Source organism: Dipodomys spectabilis, unplaced genomic scaffold (genome assembly GCF_019054845.1).
Source record: "Dipodomys spectabilis isolate Male_0828 unplaced genomic scaffold, ASM1905484v1 ptg000207l, whole genome shotgun sequence".
Taxonomy (NCBI): Eukaryota; Metazoa; Chordata; class Mammalia; order Rodentia; family Heteromyidae; genus Dipodomys; species Dipodomys spectabilis.
The window spans coordinates 11189062-11212021 of record NW_024870884.1 but is presented as its reverse complement, the minus strand read 5'-3'; the positions used below and the strand labels follow the sequence as shown (position 1 = coordinate 11212021).

Below are 22960 nucleotides of genomic sequence, written 5' to 3'. Positions count from 1 at the left end.
ACCCTTGCAGAAGGGTTTGGTATGACCTGTGAACTGACTCAAGCCAAATAACCTCTTTGCTTGGAGATTTATGGTAGGGATTCCTCTATGAAGTAGGGCTACTATGAGATTCTGATTCATTATATCTTTATATCTCTCTTAGGGTCAGGAAAAAACAATTAAAACCAAAGTTGTCATTATTTTTTTTAACTCAAGTTTTTTTTGTTTCATTTTATTATGCTTTGTTGGGAGTTAGGCTAATGGTCAAACCCACGGCCTAATGCATGCTAGGCAAGTTCTCTTTCACTAAGCCACAGTCCCAGTCCTTAAGTCAAAGTTGTTTTTTTGTTGTTGACTTTTGTTTTGGGTTGGGGGGGGGTTGGTTGGTTGTGGAGCCTAGGTGCTGTCCCTGAGCTTTTTTTCTCAAGGCTAGTGCTCTACTACTTTGAGCCACAGTGCCACTTCAAGTCAAAGTTTTTAAGACAGACTAGGCATTATGACTGGCCTGACTCAGGGTCTTCTATAAGATAAATGGTAAACAGTTCACATTAGGAATGTGGAACCAGGGGCTGGGAAGGTGGCTCAGTGGTAGAATGCTTGCCTTGCATGCCTGAGGCCCTGGGTTCGATTCCTCAGCACCACATAAGCAAAAAGAAAAAAAGCCGGAAGTGGCGCTGTGGCTCAAGTGGTAGAGCGCTAGCCCTGGGCTGAAGAGCTGAGGGACAGCGCGTAGGCCCAGAGTTCAGGCCCCACGACCGGACCCAAAAAAAAAGGAATGTGGAACCAGCTGGTGGCTCTTCCCTGTAATCCTAGATACTCAGGACTCTGAGACCTGGAAGATTGAGATTCAAAGCCAGCCTGGGCAGAGTATTTGAGACTCCTTTTTTTTTTTTTTTAATTTTAATTTTATTGTCAAGATGATGTAAGAGTGGTTACAGTTACGTGAGTAAGATAGTGATTACATTTCTTGTCTAGCTTGTTACCCCCTCCCTCATTTTTCTCCTCTTTCCCTCCTCCCAATCCCCTCACCAATCTTCCATCTTAATAGTACTAATGAAGCATATGCTTGTCTAGCTTTTGAAAGTGTGCTTCAAGAACTATCTTTAAATGTATAGAAATTTGACAGTTTTATTTCCTACTATCACCAAATAAAATTTTCATCTCCAAATTTCATTCTGAGACATTTCCTTAACTGTGTTTGTTGAATCTTAGGTATGTGCAAGAGGTGAGATAATCAGAGTGAAAGTTTTGGGCATATTGGCTATGATCGATGAAGGAGAAACAGACTGGAAAGTTATTGCCATTAATATGGATGATCCTGATGCAGCCAATTACAATGGTAAGAATATCAGAAGACTGGAATCTAATTGTTTTGTGTTGTTCTGGTGGTACTGGGATTTTAACTTAGGGTCTACCTCTGAGTTCTCCAGCCTGAGCCACACATACAGGCTAAAAGTCCTTTTAGGCTTATCCTATAATGATAGAATTGTAAGTCCTGCTAGGTAATATTGCCAGGCACCGGTGGCTTATGCCTATAATCCTAGCTACTCAAGAGGCTGAGATCTGAGGATCGTAGTTCAAAGCCAGCCCGGACAGGAAAGCCATGAGACTCTTATCTCCAATAAACCATTCAGAAAACCAGAAATGGCTCTATGGCTCAAGTGGTAGAGCGCTCACCTTGAGCTGAAGAGCTGAGGGATAGTGCGCAGGCCCAGAGTTCAAGCCCCATGACTGACAAAAAAAGAAAAAAAAAAAGAAAAGAAAAAAATAAATTATAAGTCCCTGCCTTAGAGTGGAGAAGCAAGGTAGCTGACAAAAAATTTCTTGAGGTTATTAACTAAATAACTCGTTATTCCAGGGGGGAAAAAAGTTGGTAGTTTGAGTTTATTGTTTTTACCCCTTCTCTATGTTAGCTTTCACTTACCATGTTTTGTTTTTTTGCTTTTTTTTTTTTTTTTGATTGGGTGTGGAGCTTGAACTCAGGGCCTGGGTGTTATCCCTGATTCTCTTTGTGCTCAAGGCTAGCACTCTACCACTTGAGCCACACTGCCACTTCCAGTTTTCTGAGTGGTTAACTGGAGCTAAGAGTTGCAGTGACTTTCCTACCCAGGCTGGCTTCGAACCAAGATCCTCAGATCTCAGCCTCCTGAGTAGCTAGGATTACATGTGTGAACCAACAGTGCCCAGCTCCCTTGTTTTTAATGACAAAATTCACATAACATTAAAATTCACCATTCACTGTTTTAAAGTATACAGTTCATTTGTGGTACTTTCCAAAATGTGCACCCTTCTAGTTCATAGCACTACCTATCCCTTCTCTGAGATCCTGGCCATCACTAGTCTGCTTTATGTCTCTTTGGATTTGCCTGTTTTAGATATTTCATGTCTATGGTCTTGTATAATATGTGGTCTTTTGTGTCTGGCCACTTTCAAAGTTCATCTGTGTTACAGAGTATATCGGTGTTGCTTTTTCAGGCCAGATATGGATATGGCACATATTATTTTTTCTGTTTATCAGCAATATACATCTTGGTTGTTTGAGCTACTATGAAAAATGCTACTGTGATTCTTCCTATACATGTTTTTGGGTGGACATGTTTTAATTCTCTTGGGCATATACCTAAGAGTAGAGTTTTGGAGTCAATGGAAAGGCTTTAACTTTTGGAGCTGCCAGACTATGTTCCAAAGCAGTTATACCATTTTACCTTTTTGTCAGCAGTGCATGTGGATTCCAATTTCCCCACAGCCTTACTGGCTCTTGTAAATTATCTTTGATTATAGCCTTCCCAATGGGAGTTTTTCACGAAGTATAGTTGTATCTATTTTTTTCTTTTGTTTATAGTGTTTTGTTGGTGGTAGTATAACTAAGAAATGATTGCCTAATCCAAGGTCATGAATATTTAAACTTAAGTTTTCTTCCAAGACTTTTATTTAACTTTGGCAGTGAAGTCTTTGATCAAATTTTTTTTTATGTTGTTTTGTTTTCTTACAGTGCTGGGGTTGTAATCCATGGCCTTGCACATGCTAGACAAATGCTTTACCACAAGCTACATCCTCAGTCCTCTTTGATCTTTTTTTTAGTTAATTGTTCTGAGTGTGGGGCTGGAAAGGTGGCTCAGTGGTAGAGTGCTTACCTCTCATGCATGAGGCCCTGGGTTTGATTCCTCAGCACCACATAAGCAGAAAAAAGCTGGAAGTGGCACTGTGGCTCAAGTGGTAGGGCGCTACCCTTCTCCTGAAGAGCTGAGAGACAGTGCCTAGGCCCAGAGTTCAGCCCCCATGACCAACAACAACAAAAAAAAATTGTTCTAAGTGGCATTAAATAGGAATATACCTCTTTCTTTTGTATATGGATATCCAGTTGTCACAAGAGCATATATTGGAAAGACTTTCCCCTTTTGAATTATCTTTTATCCTTGTTGAAAATTAATTAACCATAAATGTATGGTCTATAATTTGATTATTTACATTTTATGACATTTGTCTTGATTCTTTTCATTTTAATCAATTAGCTACTTAATTACTTTTGTGTTTTGGATTAAATTCCCACCTCAAGCTTGCTAAGCACACACATTACCATTGAACTACACCCCTAGCTCTATCAAGATTCTTATATTTGGTTGCTTCTAATTAATGTTCTACTCCATCTAAGTATTACATTAGTCTTCTAAAATCAGTATCAGTAGAGTTATCTCTAGAGTCTCTGGGGTAGGGGAATGCATTTTCTTGCCTCTTTTAGCATCTATTGCTTGTCCCCTTTGCATTCTTTCCATTAGCTGTTCAGTTGTGTCATTTGTGATAAACCAGTATACTGTTTGCTCAGTTCTGTGAGCTGCTCTAGAGATTATGAACCTAAACAGAGAATGATGGAGTTGGGAACTTGAAGTTATAGCTACAGAGTCAGAAATACATCATCCTGTATTTCTGAATTTATTTATTCAGTCCCTGGCCTTCTGAGACTAAGGCCTTTAGTTTGTGGAATCTGATGCTAACTTTAGGTAGCTAGGGAAAGAATTACTAAACATCCAGTTGGTACCTAAGTTCTTTGAAATGTACCAGTGTTGAAAAATATGCTGATTCACTCTTAAGTTTTCAATACTTTAGCAATACTATAATAGAAAGCATATCATTTAACTACATAGATCACAAATTGGACCAAAGCCATCTTTGTTTTTTTTTTTTTTTGGTCCGGTTGTGGGGGCTGAACTCTAGGCGTGGGCGCTGTCCCTCAGCTCTTCAGCGCAAGGCTAGCGCTCTACCACTTGAGCCACAGCACCACTTCTGGCTTTTTTCTTTTTGCTTATGTGGTGCTGAGGAATTGAACCCAGGGCCTCATGCACGCAAGGCAAGCGCTCTACCGCTGAGTCACCTTCCCAGCCCCGGTGGCTCAAGTTCTAAGTTACTAGCCTTGACAGAAAGAAAGAAAGAAAGAAAGAAAGAGGGAGGGAGGGAGGAAGGAAGGAAGGAAGGAAGGAAGAAGGAAGGAAGGAAAGAGAGAAAGAAAGAAGTCGGTCTTACTTTATAGTCTAGATTGACTGGAATTTAAGATCCTCCTAGTTTATCCTCCTGAGTGTTGGGATTACAAATGTATACCACATGCCAGACTATTCCAAGTTGTACAAATATAAATTAACTCCTGCTGTGAATGTATTCCCCTTTCATGATTGACTTTTTAGTGCTGTGTCTTTTATTTGTTTACATCCAACAGTAGTTTGGCTTTTCTGTTGGCCAAAACTAACTCATTGGAGTTGAGAGATACCTAAATTATCAAGTTTAAAATGTTACCCATTATTAAAGACCTTAACATTAAACCTGAATCTCTAAAACTACTGCAGGACAGAGTAGGAGAGACACTTGAACTAATAGGCACAGGAAGGAACTTCCTGAACAGAGTCCCAGGGTCACAACAAATTGGAGAGAGACTCAACAAATGGGACTACCTTAAAATAAAAAGCTTCTGCACAGCTAAATCTATCGCAACCAAGCTAGAAAGACAACCAACTAATTGGGAAAAAAATATTTACCAGCAATATATCAGACAAGGGGTTAAAATCCTGTATATACAGGGAACTCAAGAAACTAATCCCTCCCAAACCTAACAAACCAATTACTAAATCGGCAAGGGAACTAAAGAGGGACTTCTCAGATGAAGAAATAAAAATGGCAATGAAACACATGAGGAAATGTTCATCATCCCTGGTGGTGAAGGAAATGCAAATAAAGACAACCCTGAGATACCACCTTACCCCAGTCAGAATGGCCCACATCCTCAAATCAGCCAACGACAAATGCTGGAAGGGATGCAGAGAAAGAGGAACTCTATTACACTGCTGGTGAGAATGTACACTTATACAACCACTTTGGAAAGCAGTCTGGAGGGTCCTTAGAAAACCAAAGATTGACCTCCCTTACGACCCAGTCATACCACTTCTAGGCATCTACCCTGAACAACAGGAACCAATATACAAGGACACGTGCACCTCCATGTTTATTGCAGCACTGTTCACAATAGCTAGGATATAGAAACAACCCAGATGCCCCACCACAGATGAATGGATCCAAAAATTGTGGTATCTATGGGCTGGGAAGGTGGCTCAGTGGTAGAGCGCTAACATTGCATGCCTGAGGCCCTGGGTTCGATTCCTCAGTACCACATAAGCAAAAAGAAAAAAGCCAGAAGTGGTGCTGTGGCTCAAGTGGTAGAGCACTAGCCTTGAGCTGAAGAGCTGACGGACAGCGCCCAGGCCCAGAGTTCAGGCCCCATGACTGGACCCCCCCAAAAAAAACAAAACAAAACAAAAATTGTGGTATCTATACACAATGGAATATTATGCAGCCATTAGAAATGACAAAATATGGCATTTGCAGGGAACTGGATGGAGCTAGAAGGAATCATGTTGAGCGAGGTAAGCCAAGAGCGAAGAGACAAACAGTACATGGTCTCCCTGATAAGTAGATGCTAAATCCAAAATGTTAGGTGATAAGACAAAACTAACAGGACTTAAGAAACAAAGAACTCCCACTCATCTGGTCGAACCACTACTAAATATCCCCATGCTGCTGATCACATGTAAGGTGTATAGTGTACACTGTTATATGTTATAGACTGTGATAGACAATTTGCTCCAGGAAAGTTAGAATGAACTTGTGACCATAAATGAGCATCATTATTCCACAATACTGTGAAATTTGGGAAATTATGTAATCACTTAACCACTATTAAAAAAAAAAAAAAGAACCTCGGGGAAGAAAGGGATGGTAGGGGGAAAACAATGGAGGGGGTAACAATGTTCAATAGGAAGTGTACTCATTACCTTGCTCATGTAACTGTAACCCTCTGTATAGTATCCTTACAATAAAAAACTTAAAACAAAAAAATAAAATGTTACCCATTGACTGAGGATGTGGCTCAAGTGGTAAAGTGCTTCAATAGCATGGACAAGACCCTCCATTTTATCCCCAGGACAATAAAAATAAAATAAAACTTGAAGCCGACGGGTATTGCCTCGTCTATTTTTTTCCCTTTGTACTAATACTATGGCTTGAATTCAAGACCTTACACTCTCACTTGGTTTGCTTGTTCAAGCCTTGTATTCCTAACATTTGAACCATACCTCCAGCATAACTTTCTGCTAGTTAATTGGAGATGGACTCTCATAAACTTTTCTGCCTTTTCTGGCTACAAGCTTCAGTCCTCAGATCTCAGCCTTCTATTAGTTAGGATTGTAAGGATGAGGCACTGGCACCCAGCTAGTATGTTTTCCTGTCCATTCGTATGTAATTGGCATGTGGTTCTCTGAAATAGTGTCTACTTGGCTTCATTAGTATTTTATACTCTTATAGGAATTATCCATGCTTACCAAACTAATTTCATTATTTCACCTCAATTATTTCATTTCTCCTTACAGTTACCCTAATAGCAGTTACTGTCATACTAATCTGCTCCTCTGATATTTAATGTCAGAACTAGTCTGACACACTAGATGATTTCTTTTTCTTACATGGGATTCTCTTTTCAACAAGCAGGTCAGCTCCAATATTATCTTGAACTTTTTGTTGATCCAATGTATAGCTTTCTCGATGCATAAATAATTACTTACATATCAGGTAATGTGTTTGTTCTTTCCTTAGATATTAGTGATGTTGAACGGCTGAAACCTGGATATCTAGAAGCGACTGTGGACTGGTTTAGAAGGTACAAGGTTCCAGATGGAAAACCAGAAAATGAGTTTGCTTTCAATGCAGAATTTAAAGATAAGGTAATATGTCATATAGAACTATGTGTTAATACTTAAAATTTGACCATATTCCCATCAAAGTTCATAAAATTCTATAGATACTTATTTATTTAAATGTCCTTACTGTGTTTGATATATACTACTGTAATCCCAATATTTGGGAACCAAAGGCAGGAGGATCAGAAGTTTGAAGATAGCCTGGGCTACATAGTGAAATTCTTGTCTTTAAAAAAATAATTCTCATGGCTCATGCCTATAATCCTAGCTATTCAAAAGGCTGAGATCTGAGATTCACCATTCAAAGCCAGTCCAGGCAGGAAAGTCTGTGAGACTCTTATCTCCAATAAACCACTCAGAAAACCAGAAGTGATACTGTGGTTCAAGTGGTAGAGAGCTTGCCTTGAGCTGAAGAGTTCAAGCCCCGTGACCAACGCACCAAAAAAAAAAAAAGTTCTCAGGCTGGGAATGTAGCTTAGTGATAGAGCGCTTGCCTTGCATGCATGAGGCCTTGGGTTTGATTCCTCAGCACCACATAAGCAGAAAAACCAGAAGTGGTGCTGTGACTCAAGTGGGTAGAGTGCTAGCCTTGAGCTTGAAGGGCTGAGGCTCCAGAGTTCAGGCTCCACAACCGACCAAAAAAATAAATAAATCAAGGATTGATGCTGTAGCTAAAGTGGTAGAGTGCTAGCCTTGAACTCAGGCCCTGAGTTCAAGCCCCAGAGTGGCAAAAAGAAAAAAGGAAAAAAAAATGTTCTCTCCTATTTTTAAGGAAGTGATTGAAAAGAGACAAAATATCAGACTTTATGGAAATATTGATAGTAGAAAAAGATCACTTATCTATCACTGTAATGCCTCTCTCTTCAAATTATAGGCCTTTGCAGTTGATATTATTAAAAGCACTCATGACTATTGGAAAGCATTAGTGACTAAGAAAACAGATGGAAAAGGAATCAGTTGGTAAGTTGTAATGTTTCTCTGTGTTTAACACATAAAACAGATCTGTTTGCATCAAAGGTTTTAGCAACCACAAAATGCTATTTACTATTACTCTTGCTTAGAAAAGAACTGGTTTGTCAGCTAGTGCTGAAGTAAATGGGAAGGGAAATACATAAACAACTTAAAAATGCCTGTAAGACACTGAATAAGTACAGACCAAAGCCATCAAGTGAGTGAGAGCTATATGAGAATAATTGGGAAAGGCTCTGAGTTTCAGGATGCTATTCTTGATATAAATAATTTAATAGCTATGGGCTGGGAATATGGCTTATTGGTAGAATGCTTGCCTACCATGCATGAAGACCTGGGTTTTATTCCTCAGTACCACATAAACAGAAAAAGTTCAAAGTGGCACTGTGGCTCAAGTGGTAGAGCACTAGCTTAGAGGAAAAGAAGCTCAGGGACAGTGCCCTGGCCCTGAGTTCAAGCCCCAGGACTGGCAAAATAATAATAATATTATTAATAATAATAATAGCTAAGTTCCAGGTGTTTGTAGTAGTCCTGCCTATATATAATCCTAGTTTCTCAGGTAGTTGAATCTGAGGATTTTAAGATTCTTATCTCCAATTAACCAGCAAAAAGCTGAAAGTGGAGGTTTGGCTCAAATTGTAGAGTACTTGCCTAGCAAGTGTAAGGTCCAAGTTCAAATACAAGTACACCACAAAGTGGGTTAGGACCTGGGATAAACTCAGTGATACAGGATTTGTCTGTCATGTGCAAAGCCCTAAGACCCTTTTTTCTGTTTATGTGGTACTGAGGAATCAAACCCAGGGCTTCATGCATGCTAGGCAAGCACTCTACCACTAAGCTACATTCTCAGCTCCTACCTCTTTTTAGGATTATATTATGCACAATTTATGCTTTTTAAATTTAACATTGTATTATAAGCATCTCTCCATAATGTTACATAACATTCCATTCTGTGTATGACTTGATTCATTGATTTTTGTTGTTGTTGTTCCGTTTTGTTTTTGAGTACTAGAGATTGAACCTGGGGCCTGTGCATTGCTTGGCAGGTACTCTACCACATAAGCCACACTCCCAGCCCTAGATAAAGTATTTTTAATCATTCCTTCTTGTTGGATATTTTAGTTATGTCTAATTTCTGGGGCTTTGTGCATTGCTGGGCAATTAGTCTATCACATAAGCTACACTCCCAGCCCTAGATAAAGTGTTTTAATCATTCCTCTTGTTAGACATTTTAATTATGTCTAATTTCTTTTGTCTTCTCTTCCAAGATTCTTATTTATTTTTTATTTTTAAATTTTAAGTAGTTGTACAAGAGGATTTCGGTTCAACAAATCAGATTATAAGTACAATGCATCTTGATTAATGTTACACTTTCCATCATTCTTGCCCATTTTTTCAGTCCCATCCATATCCTCAAATTATTTTAATTATGTATATTGATTATAATGAATTATGTCCAGTTTTTGAAATAGGCATATGGTGAATATTTTCATAGATGTTGCTTCAATCTTGGGGTCTTAGAGGCAGAATTTTCCTATCAAAGCCTATGAAGTTTTTAAAGATTTTTTCGTATATTTTGCTGAGTTATTTTGCAGAAATGCCAAACAGTTCACAGTTGCAGCCAGTTACAGCCAGAAATACATATTTCAAATCTTTGATCAGCACTAATAGAGACAGGATTTGTTATGGTGGTTGCTTTGATTTTTTTTTCCACTAGGAAAGATGTGTTTCTTACTTTAATTTGCTTTCCCAGCTCTTTCAATGAGAACTATAGAGAGATCTCAGATTTTTAAATCTGAACTTGCTAACTAACTGTTGAATAGCTGAGTCATAAAAATATATGTACTAGGCTGGGAAGGTGGCTTAGTGGTAGAGTGCTTGCCTAGCATGCATGAAGCCCTGGGTTTGATTCCTCAGTACCACATAAACAGAAAAGGCTGGAAGTGGTGCTGTGGCTCAAGTGGTAGAATGCTAGCCTTGAGCAAAATTGCTCTGGGACAGTGCCCAGGTCCTGAGTTCAAGCCTCAGAACTGGCAAAAAAAAAAAAAGAATATATGTACCTTGCTAAAATCAATTCGAACGTTTAATATAGGTGAACAAGCTTTCAATTCATCCCAACTTAAAGATCACGTGTTTAGTATTTTCGCCAGACACTGTTGACTTATGTGGGTAATTCTGAGGATCACAGTTAGTGCCAGCTCAGGCAGGAAGTCCATGAGACTATCTCCTGTTAACCACCCAAAAAAAAAAACTGAAGTGAAAAAGCTAAGAGAGAGAGCCCAGTCCCTGAATTCAAATACCAATACTAATTAGCACACACAGAAAAAGAGAGACTTGTAGTTATTGCTGTTGTTGTTGTTGTTTTGTCATGACCACTCACTTGGGGATTTTTTCCATAGTATGAATACAACAGTGTCTGAGAGCCCCTTCAAGTGTGATCCTGATGCTGCCAAGGCCATTGTGGATGCTGTATGTATTCATTTCCTTTAATGAGAGAATGGGATGACTAAAAGATACACTGCTAGATGGGAGAGGAAGTACTTTCAACAAATATTTGAGTACCTCCTGTGTACATATTTCTGTACAAAGGATTGAAATTAGGACACGTAGCACATATAAGTAGGCACTAGACTGAGGAGAGGAACTGCTGAGTGGCCCTGATCAATCAGTCATAAACAAAGTCGTATAATTTGTAAAAGTCAAAAGTCAAATTGATTTTAGAATATACTGAGTGACCCAAATGTCTATCCACTTTGAGGGGTTTTCAACAAGGGAACCCATTGGAATGTACTTGAAACAGCCGAGGAAATTACCAACTTTAGGGTACCATTGCAGTAATGGTTTATAACACTAGAAAAGACTTTGATATGAAATAGTAAAATGTCTATAAGAGCAACAGTTTTGTCTCTGTACAATTATCTGATTTGGGCTTAACCAAAAGATATAATTAAATCATCTAAAAATTATTTTCATGTAAGCAATAAAAACAGAAGTCAGAGACAGTGGCTTATGCCTGTAACCCTAGCCACTTGGAAAACTAGATTAAGAGATCATGATTTGAGTCCAGCCTGAGCAGAAAAAGTTCCCTAAGCCTCTCTCAATCAATAGCTGGGTACTGTGCTATATGCATGGCATCTTAGCTACATTGGAGGCTGAGATTGGGAAGATTGAAGTTCTAGATGAGACCAGGCAGAAAAGCCCAAGAGACTACATCTCAGTGTGTTAGGTGCGTGCGTGCGTGCGTGCGTGCGTGCGTGCGTGCGTGCGTGCGTGCGTGCGTGCGTGTGTGTCCAGCTTTGGCAGGAAGCTAAGAACATGATCTTGGTCTAAGAATGTGCCCCAGCATGAAGCAAGATTTGAGCACCCCAGAGTGAATTCTGACTTTTTCCTGCCTTATAAGTAGGGTATAGGAAAAGACAACTTTATTGGTGAACCTTGTACATTCAGATTCATCATTGTTTACATATGTGTCCTGACAAAGTTGAGATGAGTAAGAAAAACTGAAAGGGAAAAACTAGTGTTAATTATCATAGTTTTTCAATGAGAAAACGGTTTGCATTTGTGTATATATTGTATATATGGAATCATTATATATAAATTTTTATATTTTATTTCAAAAAATTGTAGTAATTATTCTATAGGTTCTTAAAAGTAAAGAACTTTTAAGTTGTTAATATCTTTGAGCAGTGGAGCACACCCTCCTTGTTCCTATATGTTATAAGTTATTTTTAGAGCATAAAAAGTCAGATAGTCTTCTTTGTTTTGAGAGAGCATCTTGCTATGATGCTGAGGCTGGCCTCAAATTCTCTATTCTTCTGTTGTAGCCTTTTGAATTCTAGGATTATGGGAGTGTACTACAATGCTAGACTCTTTTTTTTTGCCAGTACACTTTTAGCTTTTTTGCCCTAGGACTAATGAATATATTTTAACATTTTAGTTACCACCCCCATGTGAATCTGCATGCACAGTACCAACAGATGGTAAGTCCAGAGTCTAGTAAAATTACATTAGAAATGACTTGTTTGGAAACTTAAATGTGCATATAAATTTTTTTTAACTGAAGCTGGGTGCTAGTGGCACATGCCTGTAATCCTAGCTACTCAGGAGGCTAAGATCTGAGGATTGCAGTTCAAAGCCAGCCTGGGCAGGAAAGTCCGTGAGATTCTTTATCTCCAATAAGCCACCAGAAAACCACAAGTGGTGTTGTGGCTCAAGTGGTAGAGTGCTAGCCTTGAGCTGAAGAGCTCAGGGACAGTGCACAGGCCCAGACTTCAAATCCCATGACTGACAAAAAAAAATTTTTTTAACTGAAAAATAATGATATATTTATGGAGTACAATGTGATACTTTCACAGATGTTCAATATCTAGAATGATTAAATCTGGCTAATCTGTTACTTCACATTTTTTATGTGTAGTGAACTTTAAAAATCTAATGTGTTAGCCATTTTGAAATATGCAGTGGAGCTGAGCATGTAGCTTGTGCTTATTGTATTTGGGTCCTGAGCTTAATCCCCTGCGTCAAAGAAATAGACAAAATATGAGACTCTCACACACTGGGCCCTGAGTTCAGTTCAAAGTACTAACAAAAGAAATGGACAATGTATTGCTATTTAATATAGTCAGCATCCTGTGTACTAAAAATCCATAAGGCTTATTTCTCCTTTCTCATTGCAGCTTTGAACCCTTTGATCAGCATCTCCCTTTTCCTGGTCTACCTGTCCCTACTCCCTAGACCCTTAAGAGCACCTTTCCATTGTTTATTCTTATATGTCCAAGTGTTCCACATATAATAAGTGTAGGTGTCTTTTTGTACCTGAATTATGTCACTTGACATAATATGCTCCATGCTTATGTATGTGTGTTTATTTTGATATACCATGTAATATATGGAGAAAGAAAAGGAAGGAACAGAGAAACATTCCAGATTGATTGTATTCAGTGCCACTTCCTATCACTCTGAGATCCAAGCAGTAACCACAATGTTTGAAGTCTGGGTAGATAACTCTATAAAACAGCTTTCTCCCCCTTTAGATCTTAAGAATCTCTGTTTTGTTTTTTGTTTTTCTGATAAGAAAGGAGTCTGTCACTTAAATTTTTTTTAATTGCATTATAGTTAATGTAAGAAAGATGAGCCCTGCATCAGCAACTTGCACCTATAATCCTAGCTACTCAGGAGGCTGAGATCTGAACATTGAGGGTTTTTTTTTTTTTAATCTTTAAGTAGTTATACAAAAAAGTTCCCATTCTAGCTGGGCACTGGTGGCTCACACCTATAATCCTAGCTACTCAGGAGGTTGAGATCTGAGGATCATGTTTCAAAGCCAGCCCGGGCAGGAAAGTCCATGAGACTCTTATCAACAATAAACCACTAGGATACCGGAAGTGGTGTTGTAGCTCAAGCGGTAGAGCGCTCACCTTGAGCTGAACAGCGCAGGGACAGCTCCCAAGCCCAGGGTTCAAGCCCTGCGACGGACCAAAACAAAACAAAACAGTATATGAGTACAAAGTGTCTGACAACATTGTCATCCATCTCTCTTAACCCATCCCTTCTCTCACTTTTTTTCTTTAATTGAGATTAGGTGATTACATAAATTTCACATATTTCACAGTATTATGGAATAGTGATAGTTAGAGTCAAACACATTTTTAATTTTCACAAGGCAAATTTGAACATTAAGGTGTGAAGACAGTTTAGGCAGATACAGACACATCCTCAAGACTCTTATCTTCAATTAACCAGAAGAAAAGCTGGAACTGGAGGCATGGCTGAAGTTGTAGAGCACTAATTGTGAGAGAAAAAGCTGCTCAAGAGCTTGAGGCCACAGTACTGACAAAGAAAAGTGAAGTCCAGATAAAAACATTGTGGCCCAGACAAAAACTGTTTTGCTAGGGTGCAGCTTTACATTTAAGTTTAAGTTTGCTTTAAGTTCTCTGTAGTAGGGTCCACTAAAATGAATGCACTTATATGTTGACAATTTTGGTTCGTAATGGGGATTCTAATTTGTTTTTCTGTTGTTTGGTTACAGTGGATAAATGGTTCCATCACCAGAAAAACTGATACAATTTCTCTGGAGTACAAGCTGATTTTCTGCATCCTATTCATCTGGAAGTATTAGAAGTAAAAGTAGTAGCTTCTCAAAGCTTTAAATTTATAGACTCATCTGACTAATGCAAATTCTGCTGTGACCCAATCCAATCTATTCAGAATGTTCTGTCTAGAGGCATTTTACATATGCCAACTAAGGTAACTTAGTACATCTTAGCTGTGGGGGCAGCGGTGGTTTGGAAGTCATTTGTGAACAGATGTGCAATTGGAGCACAGGTGAGGTGTACGTGTGTACCATGTGTTAGGAAATAAAGTTATTTTGCTGAAACTTGGTTTAAGATTTTTTTTTTCTTATTCTGAAACTAATATTACTAATCAGATGTGGGTAATTTGGGGTGTTCTACTAGTGATCTTACTCAATTTCATATTTAGCTTTAAAACTCATTGTTTGTAGGAATCTTAGAATGAAACCCTTATAGTAGTCTTGGTTCCTTTGCCTAGTGCCTGGCTTCCCAAGCTAAAGCAAAAGTTTCTTTATTGCTTTCATTTTAGCAGAAAGAATGACAGTTGTCTCAAGATAGTTCTGTGATAAGTCCATGCCTTTGAAGCTGTACAGACCTGAATTTGAATCCCAGCCTACTTTCTCATTAGCTCTGTAATCTTAGACAAGTAACCTCAAGCTCAGTTCTCTCTATAAAAACAAATGCTGGGGCTGGGAAGGTGGCTCAGTGGTAGAGTGCTTGTCTTGCATGCCTGAGGCTCTGGGTTCTATTCCTCAGTACCACATAAGCAAAAAGAAAAAAGCCAGAAGTGGCGCTGTGGCTGAAGTGGTAGAGTGCTAGCCTTGAGCTGAAGAGCTAAGGGACAGCGCCCAGGCCCAGAGTTCAGGCCCCACGACTGGACCCAAAAAAAAAAAAATGCTACCATGTTATGGTTTATCATAAATATTAGATTTTTCTAAATCAAATCATGACTAGAATTAGAGTAGTTATTAGATATAAAACATTCCTTGAACACCTTGATTAGTTTCCTCAAAAGTTAATGTTTTGTAAGGGTACAGCATAGTATTGCAACCAGGACTAAATGCTAGCGCTCTACCACTTGAGCCACAGCACTTCCAACTTTTTCTGCTTATGTGGTGCTGAGGAATCCAACCCAGGGCCTCATGCCTGCAAGGCAAGCACTCTACTACTAAGCCACCTTCCCACCCTTTATTTTGTTTTCTTCCAGCGTTTTACCCATTTTCCACGCAGCACATGATTGTATTTTTCCTTATAGCCTTGGGAGACAAAGAGGCCTGACAGTGGTAGCTGGTCAAGTTGCATTTAGTAATTTGATATGATATTTTTCTTACTTTTCTCTTTTTTTTTTTTTTGTCGGTGATGGGGCCTGAACTCTGGGCCTAGGTTCTGTCCCTCAGCTCTTCAGCTCAAGGCTAGCACTCTACCACTTGTGCCACAGCACCACTTCCGTTTTTTGTATTTTGTTTTTGCTTAAGTGGTGAATCAAACCCAGGGTTTCATGCATGCAAGGCAAGCACTCTACCACTGAGCCACCTTCCCAGCCCCCACTGATGTTTCTCAAAGTTTAATCACCTAGGGTCTTACCAGACACTGACTTCTTCCAATAGTACATGGGTCCTTTTTATGGCCCTTGGTTAATCAAACTCCGGCCTGTTGTGTCTTCCTTATGCCCCATCCTTGGCCTCTGGCAACTAATAAATCTGTCCTTTGTTTTCCTAGAAACTTGTCATTTCAAAAATGTTCTTGAAAGAAAAAAATCAGGGCTGAGAAAGTGGCCTAGTAGTAGAGTGCTTGCCTCGCATACATGAAGCCCAGGGTTTGATTCCTCAGTACCACATACACAAAAAAAAGCAGGAAGTGGCACTATGGGTCAAGTGGTAGAGTGCTAGCCTTGAGCTGGAGAGGTCAGGGACAGCTCCCAGGCCCAGAGTTCAAGCCCCATGATCAACCAAAAAAAACAAGGAATGATTTCATTGTGACATTTCCTCTCATGTTTTCCAGTCTCCCTCTATCATTCTCCCTCCATCCCATCTCTCTCTTATTTTTAACTCACAAGCTATTGTATGTATCATTAGTATATTCATTTTATTAGGTTTTATTTTGTTTGTTTTGTTTTTTGTTTTTGTCGGTCGTGGGGCTTGAACTCTGGGCCTGAATGCTGTCCCTCAGCTCTTCAGCTCCAGGCTAGTGCTCTACCACTTGAGCTACAGCGCCACTTCCATTTTATTCGGTTTTAGAGACAGGGTCTCACTATGTAGCCCAGACTAGCCTGGATCCTAGCTCAGCCTCCCACATGCTGAGATTACAGGTATGTATCACTATGCCAGTTTAGTCATTCATTTTTGTTGCTGAGTATTATTCCATGGTATGTACCATTTCCTGTGGAAGGAGATCTAGGCTGATTCAGTTTGGGTGGGGCTATTATAAATGAAGATGCTATAAACATTTGTCTATGTGCCTTTGTGTCAATATAACTCTCTCAGATCTCTGGAAGTGTAATTATTGCTGGGCATATGGCAGCTGGATGTTTTATTTTGGAAGAAGCTATGAAATTGTTTTTCTGGGGTTACTATACCATTTTATATCAGCAAAAGTAGTGTACGAGTGTAGTCATGTATGATTTGGTTTCTCCACTGATTCACTTAGCTATTCTGTTAGGTGTGCCAGAGATATCTCATTAAAGGTTTTTTGTCAGTCATAGGGCTTGAACTTAGGGCCTGAGCACTGTCTCTGAGCTCTTTTGCTCAAGGTTAGCACTCTACCACTTTGAACCACAGCTCCACTTTCAGTTTTTGAGTGATTAATGGTAGATAAGAGTATCATGGAGGCTTTTCTGCTCAGGCTGGCTTTGGCCCAGCTTCAGCAACGTTTTAATCTGCATTTTTATAAGGCTAGTGATGTGAAACATGTATCATGTGTTTATCACCTGTATATCTTCTTTGTGTTGTTGTTTTGTTTTTTGGTCTGGTCATGGGGCCTGAACTCTGGGCCTGGGCGCTGTCCCTCAGCTCTACCACTTGAGCCACAGCGCCACTTCCGGCTTTTTTCTTTTTGCTTATGTGGTGCTGAGGAATCGAACCCAGGGCCTCGTGCATGCAAGGCAAGCACTCTACCACTGAGCCACCTTCCCAGCCCCGAAATAGTTTTTGTTTTTGTCGGTCGTGGGCCTTGAACTCTGGGCCTGAGCACTGTCCCTCAGCTTTTCAGCTCAAGGCCAGCGCTTTACCACTTGAGCTACAGTGCCACTTCCGGCTTTCTGGTGGCTTATTGGAGATAAGAGTTTCACAGACTTTCCTGCCCGGGCTGGCTTTGAACCACAATCTACTATCTTGGCCTTACCTTAGTGAGAATTAGATGGCTTTCTGACCTATGGTTCCCCTTTCTATTCCTGTAAGGTTGTGATGTCAAATATATACAGTCCCATCCTTATTTCCTCATTCTTTTATCCTTCCTCATTCTTTTGTAGCCCCCTGCCCCCATTTTATTGTCTGGCAAGTTTTGGTTTATCAGCTTATCTGCAAGCTGTCCCTGATTGGCTACTTTTCTACTAATTCTTCTTTTTGGGGGGGGGGGGGGGGTCTGGTCGTGGGCCCTGAACTCTGGGCCTGGGCACTGTCCCTCAGCTCTTCAGCTCAAGGCTAGCACTCTACCACAGCGCCACTTCCGGCTTTTTTCTTTTTGCTTATGTGGTGCTGAGGAATCAAACCCAGGGCCTCAGGCATGCAAGGCAAGCGCTCTACCACTGAGCCACCTTCCCAGCCCTTTTCTACTAATTCTTAACAGGCAAGCACCCAACTATTTTATTTTGTTTTCTTTGTTTTCTTTTTTTTGTTGGTTGCGGGCCTGAACTCTGGGCCTTGGCTCTATTCCTCAGCTCTTCAGCTCAAGGCTAGTGCTCTACCACATGAGCCACAGCACTTCCAACTTTTTCTGCTTATGTGGTGCTGAGGAATCCAACCCAGGGCCTCATGCATGCAAGGCAAGCACTCTACCACTAAGCCACCTTCCCACCTTTTATTTTGTTTTCTTCCAGCGTTTTACCCATTTTCCACGCAGCACATGATTGTATTTTTCCTTATAGCCTTGGGAAACAAAGAGGCCTGACAGTGGTAGCTGGTCAAGTTGCTTAGCCCTTGAACTCTGTCTTTCCCAGTGCCCAGAGGTGATGCCACCACCACAGGGCTGGAGGAGAAGAACAAGAAGGACTTCACTCACTGCCAAGGTCCTAGGTGTAAGCATTATGCCCACCTTTGGTCCTCAGCTCCACCCAGACTTGAGCTCCTCCCTGCCCTACAGTTTAGCCATACAACTGGCCCCTACCTCTCTCCGCCCAGACCCGCCTGAGCTCCTATCTACTATGCTACCTAGATAGTGGAGGTCGCCATGTGTTCTCTCTCCGGGGGAAATATGGCTCCTCTAATAAACCTTATAATAATCTTTCTCCTGTGCCTGCCTGCCTCTGCTTGGTATCCTTTCACTAGTGTCAGTGCTCAATAAGTGCTAGCTGTTCACAGTTGTAATCATAGCAGCACAGTATATTTCAGTCAGAGCAACTTGAAGCATTGGCCCCTTTGGGTAAGGAATGTGAGTGGAAACTTGGAAATTCAAACTTCATTTCCTCCCTGAGCCTAGACTATGAGAGCAGCAACTCAAATAGCATAGAAGCACCTGGGCCCTGCAAAGGCCTAAATCACACGTTCTCATATAACATGTTTATGATTACAGAAACCTGCCTCCTGTTGCTTTCTGGGAGTCTCTCAGCAAAAGGGAATGTGTTTTTACATTGACAAGAAGGCAGTGCAAATTGCTTCATAGGAGAAAATACTAGAAAAGTTTTAGTTGCCAATGGTTCATTGCTGTCTCTCTGTTGGTCTTTAGGATCTCTCTCTCAGTTGTTTCAGACAGTTGAAACAGAATGCTCACCAGGAACATGACCTATACAGGACTCTAGGCATACACACACACACACACACACACACACACACAAGGAGGATACCCTTAGGGGAAGAACCCAAAGGTATAACTTCTCAGAACATTTATCCAGGAAATGGAACAGTGGGTTTTTTTAAATTGTTATTGATGTTGGTGTTTGTTTGTTTTTACTTTGGTCTTTTTTTTGCTTTTAGAGGGATTTAGGGATGGGGCAGAAAGGAGTGAGAAAGGGTGAACAAATGCAATCATGCAGTTTAGCATACATTATGTGGGAAATGACCTATGTAATTTGTGGGCAGGGATGAGGAAACTGGAGGAAAGCAAAGGAAGGGGTGACATTGTCCAAAAAGAGAAATGTACTCATTGCCTGACTTATGAAATGGTAACCCCTCTCTACAACACCTTAATAACAACAAACTTATATTCAAAGAAAAGAAAAGGAAATTGGGTGCTGGTGGCTCATACCTGTATTCTTGCACTGTGACTCAAGTGGTAGAGTGTAGAGCACATGGGCAGCAAAGATGGCGCTGAGAGGGAGTTGAGTGGGCAGAGCCCGATTTGCTTTACTCAGTGCGTAACCAATCCATGGAAGCTTAGGTGCACGATAGGGTGTGAACTTGACAGTGATTGGTTCCTTTTCCTCCCCTGCCATGCCACCCTCTCTTTTTTGCTTTAAAAAGGGCTTGCTCTGTGTTAATAAACAAGTTTTCCTGCTTGACTTGACTCCCTGGCTAAGGGAGGCTGGAGAACCGGCGGCCACACTTACCTTTCCTCAGACCCCATCCGTCTTTGGTGGGACAGACAAGACCCAACAGTAGAGTGCTAGCCTCTAAATATACTCAGGATGCTGAGATCTGAGGATTGTAGTTTAGCCAGCCTGGGCAAGAAAGTCTGTGAGTCTTACCTCTAATTAATCACCAGAAAACTGGAAATGGTGCTATGGCTCAAAGTGGCAGCACAAGCCTTGAGCAAAAAGGGCTCAGGGAAAGTGCCCAGGCCCTGAGTTCAAACCTCAGTGTTGCCCAAAAAAAAAAAGAAAGAAACAAAAACACAACAAAACAAGAATGAGATTAAGCAATGAGAATCACAAGGTTATATGTGGCGATCTGATTTTTTTTTTCAAGTCTGAGCAATTTAGCACCATCTATCAAAATTTTGTGTTTGTATTTGCCCGTTGACTCAGCAGTTCTGAGAATCACTACTACATAGCTTATGTGTAGTGTGTCTTCATTGTTGATTATAGTATAGAGGTTTGAACTCAGGACTTTGCAGTTGAGGTGCAGATGTTCCACCACTTACCACTTGAACCATTCAGCCAGGCTACAGCTTTGTTTAATAGCAAGGCTGGAGTGGAGTAGTTACCTACTTACAGGAAAATGACTGGATATCTAGTCCCTACCATGTAGCAGTTAGACTGAATTCACTGCATGGGCTGACTGGGAAAAGATGCAATTTCTGCAAGTGGAGAGAGAGAGAGAGAGAAAGTGGTATAGTACTCCAATAGTAGTGAACTATTCCCTAAGGCCAAATCTAGCCTGCTGCGTGTTTAGTAAAAGCTTTTGGAACCACAGCCATTCATTTTGAAATCATCTTCAGCTGTCTCCTGGGGACTATGAAAAACATAGAAGTTAATCTTGGGGGGAAGTGAGAAAGGGGGAAAACTTGGAGAAAATGAGGGAGGGGGGTGACACTGTTCAAAAAGATGTGTACTCATTACCTGACTTAATGTAACTGTAACCCCTCCGCATATCACCTTTACAATAATTTTTTTGGGGGGTCCGGTTTTGGGGCCTGAACTCTGGGCCTGGGCGCTGTCCCTCAGCTCTTCAGCTCAAGGCTAGCGCTCTACCACTTGAGCCATAGCGCCACTTCTGGCTTTTTTTCTTTTTGCTTATGTGGTGCTGGGGAATCGAACTCAGGGCCTCAGGCATGCAAGGCAAGCACTCTACCATGGAGCCACCTTCCCAGCCCCCTACAATAAAATTTTAAGATAAGAAATTGGAGCAGAAATCATCGGATCCCAAAACCTAAAAACATTTTCCTATATGACACTTTATAGAAAGAATTTGCCAATCCTTGCTCTTATAATCCTGTTTGAGTTTCTGTTTTGTTTTTGCAAAGGAAAAACTATCTTTTTCAGGGGGGTTTTGTTTATAAGCATAGACAGTGTCTCAGGAAAACCCCAAACCATGGTTTCCAACACTTATCTCAGGCATGGGATGTAGAGTTTAGCATAGAAGAAATGGGCCCAGGGGGTTCCTTCTGCTTTCAAAGTTTTGTGTTCTTTCAAATGTTTTCACAATAGCATATGTACTTTATTTAATTAAAAATAAATTACAGGTTGGGCTCCAGTGGCTCATACCTATAATCCTCACTACTTAGAAGGCGAGATATGAGGCTCGTGGTTCAAAGCCAGCCCAGGCAGAAAAGTCCCCATGAGACTCTTCAATTAACTACTCAAAGAAACTGGAGGACTGGGAATGTGGCTTAGTGGTAAAGTGCTTGCCTAGCATGCATGAAGCCCTAGATTGGATTCTTTAGTACAAGATAGAAAAAGCCAGAAATGACACTGTGGCTCAAGTGGTAGAGTGCTAGCCTTGATCAAAAGAAGCTCAGAGACAGTGCCCAGGCCCTGAGTTCAAGCCCCAGGACTGGCAACAACAACAAAAAAAAGCCAAAAACAAAATACCTGGAAGTAGTATTGTGGCTCAAAGTGGTATAGTGCTAGCCTGAGCAAAAGAGCTCAGAGATAGCACCCAGACCCTGAGTTCAAGGACCCTCAGACCAATAATAAATAAATAAATAACCAAACCAAATGAACTTCGAGAACATAAGTAAACAGCATCCAGCCCAGCCAGTGACTGATGGACTTTCAGTCCATGGTCTCTGTCTCTTGCTCTCCTTCTCACTCACTCCCTTTGGTGTTCCCTGGACCACCTGGAAAATATGTTTAGAAACCAAAAATGAGATCTGATTAGAACTGAAGCGGTTGGGTCCTAAAATCTACTTTTCAATCAGTTTCCTGTATTCCACTGTACTCTACTGTTTGAGGGTACTGTGTTGGTCACAAACCAGAAATGGCAAATGATTAGCATAAGAAGATGGAGATAAATCAACAAAGATATGCTAGCAGCAATATCCATAAGGATAGCCCCCATTTTGGAGCACTTCCTGAAAGTCAGGCTCTGTGCTATAGGCCTGTGCTTCACTAGACTAGTTGATCTAATTCATATAGCAATCCTAAGCCACAGGCTGTGTGAGGAATGTAGACTCCTGGACGTGCCCTGCTGAGATCTCATAGCACCTAGTTTGGACCAGGTGCTGAGCTAGGAGCTGGAAATGCAGGTGGAACAATACTGACCATGGTCATAAATTAGTCTCCATGGTCACAAACTAGTCTGTCACCTGGCAAGCCATGAGCTAATGGCTTAACTTTGTGGTTTCATTTGAGGAGACTTACTTGCTGCTGGGTCACCTTTGCACATGATTTCCACACCTACAAAATTGGCTTGACCTAGGTACTCTGAAAGGCATTATCCAGCTTCCACATCCTGGCATCAAGAACCTCATCACTCCCTTCATAGTGTGGACATTCCAGTGGGACATGAGGCTCCTTGCTGCTGGGCCTGTACACCCAAAGCCATCCTCCTGTAGCCTGTCTTCCTGTCCTCTGTGGGGACAGAAAGGGTTGCTCTCCCTAGTTCCTTCTTCAGGTCCGTTTCCCATCATTTCTGACTCTCCTTGCAGCTCATAGAGATGAATGGTGACCATGAA

The 22960-nt window shown here is 40.8% G+C and overlaps 1 protein-coding gene across 1 annotated transcript in view; it reads left to right on the top strand.

Moving 5' to 3' along the window:
- Ppa1 (inorganic pyrophosphatase 1) overlaps window positions 1-14559 on the top strand; it is a 28721-nt gene extending 14162 nt beyond the window's left edge. Inside the window, exons 6-11 of the mRNA XM_042696341.1 lie at window positions 1192-1318; window positions 7111-7238; window positions 8089-8174; window positions 10583-10652; window positions 12121-12163; window positions 14212-14559. Of these exons, the coding sequence (XP_042552275.1) occupies window positions 1192-1318; window positions 7111-7238; window positions 8089-8174; window positions 10583-10652; window positions 12121-12163; window positions 14212-14243 (486 nt within the window). The 3' untranslated portion in view covers window positions 14244-14559. The remainder of the gene's footprint in view (window positions 1-1191; window positions 1319-7110; window positions 7239-8088; window positions 8175-10582; window positions 10653-12120; window positions 12164-14211) is intronic.
- Window positions 14560-22960: the final 8401 nt, after the last annotated feature.